This window comes from Sapajus apella, unplaced genomic scaffold, assembly GCF_009761245.1.
Source record: "Sapajus apella isolate SASKATOON/1434 unplaced genomic scaffold, GSC_monkey_1.0 scaffold17, whole genome shotgun sequence".
Lineage (NCBI taxonomy): Eukaryota > Metazoa > Chordata > Mammalia > Primates > Cebidae > Sapajus > Sapajus apella.
Genome location: NW_022436957.1, coordinates 19467569 through 19475086, shown reverse-complemented (window position 1 = coordinate 19475086; position 7518 = coordinate 19467569). Strand labels below are relative to the sequence as shown.

General features: G+C 38.6%; 1 protein-coding gene across 3 annotated transcripts in view; it reads right to left on the bottom strand.

The window, feature by feature from the left end:
* Positions 1 to 307: 307 nt before the first annotated feature.
* PRDX4 (peroxiredoxin 4) overlaps positions 308 to 7518 on the bottom strand; it is a 19268-nt gene continuing 12057 nt past the window's right edge. The window contains exons 4-8 of one of the 3 annotated variants that reach the window (XM_032286126.1): positions 6954 to 7076; positions 4346 to 4476; positions 3162 to 3196; positions 658 to 708; positions 319 to 419 (exon numbers count right to left, since the gene is read on the bottom strand). In XM_032286126.1, the coding sequence (XP_032142017.1) occupies positions 658 to 708; positions 3162 to 3196; positions 4346 to 4476; positions 6954 to 7076 (340 nt within the window). In that variant the 3' untranslated portion in view covers positions 319 to 419. Of the gene's footprint in view, positions 420 to 657; positions 709 to 3161; positions 3197 to 4345; positions 4477 to 6953; positions 7077 to 7518 lie in introns of all 3 variants that reach the window. The other 2 variants (XM_032286127.1, XM_032286125.1) reach the window with 2 other exon arrangements.

Here is a 7518-nt window from a genome sequence, read left to right as displayed (position 1 = left end):
ATGTGACTTGGGGTAAGTAATTTACCTGCACTTCAGTTTCCTCATCTATAAAGAAAGAACTCATTGAGTTGCTGTGAGTGTTAAATAATGCCCCTAACCTGCTTAGCACAGTGCCTGGCGCACGGCCGGGACTCTGTAAATGTCATTATTGCTGTTACTCAGTTTGATTCAATCTCACATTTCTTCCTTTGCAAAGACAGAGAAGAAATGCCTGTCTTTTGGCATCAGTGTCTAACTTGAACACTAAATATCTTTGGACTCTGACGTGGATTTTTACATTCTCCAAGAAATTACTACTGCAGCACAATGTGGTAATACAACCGTGAACTTTATTGAGATCTTTCAAGCATCATAACTTGAAGTATTTTTCAATTCAGTTTATCGAAATACTTCAGCTTTCCAGCTGGATCTGGGATTATCTGTTAAAAAACAAAACAAAAAAGGCAATTATTCATTTTAAAGCCAAAGTACCTCATTAGTAGTCTGACATTAGTTGCCCATGTCTTGATTAAAGATTTTTGTATATCAGATTGTATATTTAGAGAAAAAAACGGGATTTGTCCTAGCTACTAATTTCAGCTATTCCAAAAGACAAATATTTTCATTTATTTTTTTAAGAATAAATTAACATCTGTATTCAAGCGCCCCAAAACTTACTTATAGCTCTTCTCTTGGCCACCAGGCTTTCATGGCATCTTCAGGTTTGATCTAATTAAGTCAAACACATTGAGAGAGCATGGCTACAGATGTTAATGTACTTTTAAAATCATTTGCTGATAAAATGATAGTATGCCACAATTATCTGTAAAGCGGGCAGGTATTCACTAAGGGCTTACTAAAGTTTAGAATACAACTTTTAAATCTCAAGCTGCAAAGTAAACCCCTCAAACTCAAATACATCAAGCACTACTGTCAATAGTTAATGAATAAATACTGTTGTGCTCCCTCCAAGAGCACTACAGCCTTAGAAACCTGTCACACTTAAAAAAAATTTCCAATGTAATTTGACCTCATATTAACTATGTTACCTGCTAGTTATAGGTAAAGTATGTCTATCTTTATATATATAAAAACAACTTGGGACCAATTTGACACATAACTTTTAAAATAACATAAAAAAAAGAAAACTTATTGTAACATTTGTAATTCACTGATTCTGAATCAATTTCTGATGGGTGTGCAAAACAGCTTTGCCTTTGAGGTTACAGTTAATGTTACAATAGCAAACTTACTCATCCATATGTTGATCTGATGGATCTCAAAAGGGGATTTGAAATTATACATTAAAGGTACTTTGAGGCCAGGCACAGTGGCTCATGCCTGTAACCCCAGCACTTTGGGAGGCTGAGGTGGGCAGATCACGAGGTCAGGAGTTTGAGACCAGCCTGACCAACACAGTGAAACCTGGTCTCTACTAAAAATACAAAAATTAGCCAGGTGTGGTTGGGCACACCTGTAATCCCAGCTACTTGGGTGCCTGATGCTGGAGAATCGTTGAAGCTGGGAGGCGCAGGTTGTAGTAAGCCAAGATTGGGCCACTGCACTCCAGCCTGCGCGACAGAGTGAGACTCCATCTCATAAAAATAAAAAAGTTGGTTGGAGGACATCTAGGGTGGGGATAAAGTGGTAAGTAAAAACTTCTAAGATGCCATTTGAGTTGAAAGGTGAGCAAAGGGAGGGAACCAGTTATGCAGATGGAGTAGAGAAAGAATAGCAGGGGCAAAGGCCCTGGGGCAGGAGTCAGCTTAGCATGTTCAAGGACCAGAAAGGGGCACTCCTGAGGTTACAGTGCAGGTTTCTACCAGTGGTTCTCTATGGCTAATGGGACTTTTCTTTGGTTTACTAAGGAAGAAAGTCTTAGGAGTCTGTATTTTTCTTTTACCCAAAGGTAATGATTTTTTCCTCTGATGCTCTAGTATCTTCCAATTTCCCAACTGCAGTTTGTGTAAAACTCCTGATTTTTAGAAGATAAACATGTTCTTCCTAAAAAGGTTCAAGCAAGTTTCTAAATTGTATTTTGGCAGGAGACTACTTTAGGGATTATCTATAAATTACACAGCCTCCTGGCTGGGCAAAGTGGCTCACGCCTGTAATTCCAGCAGTCTGGGAGGCTAAGGAGGGTGGATCACTTGAGCCCAGGAATTTGAGACCAGCCTGGACAACATGGTGAAACCCTGTCTCTAATAAAAAATATAAAAATTTGGCCGGGCGCGGTGGCTCAAGCTTATAATCCCAGCACTTTGGGAGGCCGAGGCGGTGGATCACGAGGTCAAGAGATCGAGACCATCCTGCTCCACATGGTGAAACCCAGTCTCTACTAAAAATACAAAAAATTAGCTGGGCATGGTGGTGCGTGCCTGTAATCCCAGCTACTCAGGAGGCTGAGGCAGGAGAATTGCCTGAACCCAGGAGGCGGAGGTTGCGGTGAGCCGAGATCGCGCCATTGCACTCCAGCCTGGGTAACGAGAGCGAAACTCCGTCTCAAAAAAAAAAAAAAAAAAAAAAAAAATTAGCTGGGTGTGGTAGTGCAGGCTTGTAGACACAGCTACTTGTGGGGCTGAGAATCACATGAACCCTGGAGGCAGAGGTTGCAGTGAGCCCAGATCATGCCACTGCACTCCAGTCTGGCTGACAGAGCAAGACTTTGTCTCAAAAAAAAAAAAAAAAAAAAAAGCCTCCTAAATGAAAGAATATACCTGTTTCAATGTTTCAATCTTTTCTTTCTTCATGACAAGGAGATAATCGTTATCTTCAGTAATGACCTAGATTTTCTCAAAAGCTTTTTATTATGCATAGAAAGGTTCTGCTTGTTGACTGTTTTCTCTGTCCACAATACAGGAAGAAATTCGATACATGACCTATAAGACCTCTGAATTATTCTACCAAGTTTCCACTCTGCTCTTCTTTTTTTTTTTTTTTTTTGAATTTATATTTCGCAGTATATTTGGCTTTACTATTCACAGCATCACGCCCCACATTCTACTTTGTCCAGTTTCAGCTACTCTTCCTACAGGCCAAAGAATGTCTGTACTCTGTGATTTCTGCTTAGCAATGTTTACTTATCAAGACAGTTCTAGTAATGAGGAAAGATTATTCTAAGGTTAGCATTGTTTTTTTTGACTCTAGCCATCACCTCAATGGAAAAAAAAAAATACACTTACTGTTTCACTACCAGGTTTCCAGCCAGCAGGGCAGACTAAAAGGAACAAAAATAGGCAAAGGCAGTTTAAAAACAAAATTCAGTTACCTTCAGCAACTCCTGACTTTTTCTGTTTCCATATGAAACTGAAGTTAACAGAATATACTAATAAGAACACTTCTAGACCACTGAGCACATGACTTCTATTAGCCTGCCTGTTCGTACCAAGGAATTTTAGTCATGGAGCTTATCAGCAGGCAGCTATTTTCATTTTTACTGATTATGTTTAGTTACATTTAAACTATGAGAAAACAAACTGATTGCCAGTTTGTTTTAGTGGGAAAGTTTGTTTTAATATAGTTAGAAAGTTTGGGAATCTGGTGAGCTGAAAGGCCTAGGCATGGCAAAAATTCCTCCAAATTTACATAAACTTCCAGTAAGCTTGTTTGCCACGTATCCTGCAGTATTTTGTACTGATGACATGATTCACTGTTTGTCAAAAGAGATTCACTGTTTGTCAAATGCATCCTGACTCAGTGACTCAGTGGCATTTTTAAAAGAAATATATAATATGTTCTATTTTGGCAAAATGATGAAGTTGTAGATTACAAGTGTGATACTGAATAAGCCCAGGGATTACATTATTATACTTCATCTGAACTGAAAGGCAGAGAAGTGATCAAGGATTACATTATTTTAAAAGTTGAATTCATGATGCAAACAGGCAAATAAAACCTACATCACTAAATGTTGCCAGATTGACACACTGTAAGCTTGCAGAAATGTAATTTTAAATATTGTAATAGCAGAAACTTTTCTGAGTTTCTCCAAAAGGACTATGCAAATAATGAATATTTTTGCATCTTATTTGGTTAGCAGAATATATTAGTTACATATACATATTTGATTTTTAGTAGAAGTGAGGTTTCACTGTGTTGCCCAGGCTGGTCTCGAATTCCTGAGCTTAAGCGATCCTCCCGCCTTGGCCTCCCAAAATGCAGGGATTTCAGGCGTGAGCCACCATGCCTGGCCTGGTATTTTGTTAAAGCACTTTAAATTATAATTTGGTCTGCTAAAAAAATCTTCTAATAATTTGTGAACAATCAGAAAACTTTGGAAATATCCAGATTACTTTTATGATAAAAAACCAAACTAATGATGCTATCCTTCAAAGTAAAAAATTGAAAGGTTAGCAGGGAGGAGTACCTTCTCCATGTTTGTCAGTGTACTGGAATGCTTGAACCAAACGTAGTGTCTCATCCACTGATCTACCCACAGGAAGATCATTCAGAGTAATTTGTCTTAAGATTCCTTTGTCATCAATAATGAAGAGACCTCTGTAAAACAGAATGATAGAGGTGAGGCCATTTCTTCTCAGTTACGTATTAATGTAAAGTCCATTCCTATACCATCCACACAGAAGGATGCTATACAGAACAAACACCACACTACCTACCTACTCTATTGTTATACACACATGCTCACACACACGTGTGCACGCACATGTTCGGACATCACTCCCCCAATTGACTGTGTAATTTGGAATTATCACTGTAAAACTGCAGCTTTAAAAATTTGTTTTTGGCTAAGAAATGTATCATGTATTTATAGTTGTTGAAGATTATCTGACTTTTAAAAACTATGTGCATGTGTTATTTTGAAAAATAAAAAATAATTTATTTGAGATGGCATCGCACTCTGTTGCTCAGGCTGAAGTGTAGTGGCATGATCTCAGCTCACTGCAGCCTCAACCTCCTGGGCTCAAGTGATCCTCCCACAACAGCCTCCTGAGTAGCTGGGACTACAGGTGTCTGCCACCACGTCCAGCTAAGTTTTGTATTTTTTTGTAGAAACAGGGTTTCGCCATGTTGCCCAGGCTAGTCTCAAACTCCTGGACTCAAGCAATCCACGTGCTTCGGCCTCCCAAAGTGCTGGTATTACAGGTGTAAGCCACTGTGCCCAACCTTAAAAAATAATTTAAAAAATAAACTACTGGCACAAATCAAGCAATATAGCTAACATTAGATAATTTTACTTGGTTAATGTTCAAATGATTCCACATTTTAAAACTGCCTTGGTCTTTTAGGGGGCATATTTACGCTTGGGAATTGAGTTAGTAACAGCCTTTATGAAAGCCGAAGACAATAAAGACTTAGCAAGTACAAAAGAAGGAAAACTATCAGTAGCAATACATGATACCATACAATGAACCTTGAGAACATTATGCTGTGTGAAAGAGGCTAGTCATAAAAGCACATATTATAGGATTCCATTTACATGAAATGTCCAGAATAGGCAACCATAGAGACATAAAGCAGATCTGTGGTTGCCTAAAGCTGGGGGAAGTGGGTTAGGGGAAACAGAGTGATTGCTAATGGGTATGGGGTTTTTTGGAGTATGAAACATTCTAAAATTGTGGTGATGGTTGCATGACTCTGTGAATACACAAAAGCCACTGAAATGTATTCTTTATTTTTAATTATTTTTTTAGGGACAGGGCCTCACTCTTGTCACCCAGATTAGAGTGCAGTGGTGTGATCACAGCTCATTGTAACCTTGAACTCCCAGGCTCTAGTGATCTTATCTCAGCCTCTTGAGTAGGCTGGGAATACAGGAATGTGCCACCACAATGGGCTAATTTAACAAACAAAATTTATTATTTTTTTTTTGTAGAAGACAAGGGTCTTGTTATGTACCCAGGCTAGTCTCAAACTCCTGGGCTCAAGAGATCCTCCCACCTAGGTCTCTCAAAGTGCTGGGATTACAGGCGTGAACCACCGAGCCTAGCTGAATTGTATTTTTTAAGTGGGTATTGTATTGTAAGTGAATTATATTCCAGTAAAGTTGTTATAAAAAAACACAGGACTATAAAATACTGACACTTTCACAGAAAACACTTAAGAAAAATTATTGGCATTAAAAAGCAAATCAGTAATACAGCCAAATTACAACTGTTTCACGCTAAAACTGCCCCCTTTTCAAAGAATTCTATCAATGTTTGTTAGCCCAAGTAACCCAGTGAGAGCGTTTAGGTAAAATATTTCCTTAATTTTTCCTACTCCAAAGACACAAGTTTGCTAAGTAGTATGATATTTGTATTTAGAAAAAAAACATTACTGGAGTCAGTTTGGAAAATAGGAAAAAGAAATGGACAAGGAATTGGGGGACCTGTATTTATGTCTGGGCTCTGCAATTAAGTAATTATATAACTTTGGCTAAGATCATGGAACTCTATAAATCTGTCTCTTTTATCTGTAAAATGACAGGGTTGGTCAAAGACCTCTAAATAATCTTCCACCTCTAACAGTCTATGATGCTAACGTAGTTTAAGTAGGGCTAATATAAACTAACATAGTTTAAGTTTAGTAGTTTATTTTAAAGAGTGTCTACAAGATTTTAAAAATAGAACAAAGTAATATATTTTTTTCACTCTGTTGCCCAGGCTGGAGTGCAGTGGCATGATCTGGGCTCACTGAAACCTCCGCCTCCTGGGTTCAAGCAATTTTCCAACCTCAGCCTCCCAAGTAGCTGGGACTACAGGTGTATGCCACTATGCCCGGGTAATTTTTGTATTTTTTTGGTAGAAACAGGGTTTCACCATGTTGGCAAAACTGGTCTCGAACTCCTGACCTTAAGTAATCCACCCACCTTGGCCTCCCAAAGTGCCGGGATGATAGGCTTGAGCCACTGTGCCTGGCCTCAAAATAATATTTCTTGATCAAAATTTGTTCTTCTATTTCACAAGTAACATCTATTTCAAGGAGGATTATAAACACACTTGGATTTGTCATAATGTAAAAACACTGAAAGGTACCTAAGAGTGTGGCCTGAGTCCTCTAGGTATACGCCATAGTCCTTTGAGATCTGATGGGTCAAATCTGAAAGAAGTGGAATCCTTATTGGCCCAAGTCCTCCTTGTCTTCGAGGGGTATTAATCCTGTAACAAACAGAACACTTACCTCTCAGAGCTAAGTAAACGGCATATATTAAAACAGCACTCTTTCTCTGTACATGCACATGCACACACTTGAACAAAAGACACTCTTTCTCTAACAAAAATAGGCTAATATACTTTCTATTTTCTTGCTTTTCCCGTTTAACATATTCATATCCTTTATATACATAACACATTTTTATTTTTTTGGGATAAGGTCTTGCTCTATCTCTCAGGCTGGATGGCAGTGGCGTGATTGTAGCTCAGTGTAGCCTAGAACTTCTAGGCTCAAGTGATCCTCCTGCTTCAGCCTCCTGGGAAGCTGGAACTACACCATCACACCTGGCTAACATTTTAAACTTTTTTTTTTTTTTTTTTTTAATAGGGTAAGGGTTTACTTTTTTTACCCAGCCGGCCTTTGACCCCTTGCCTTAAGCAATCTTCC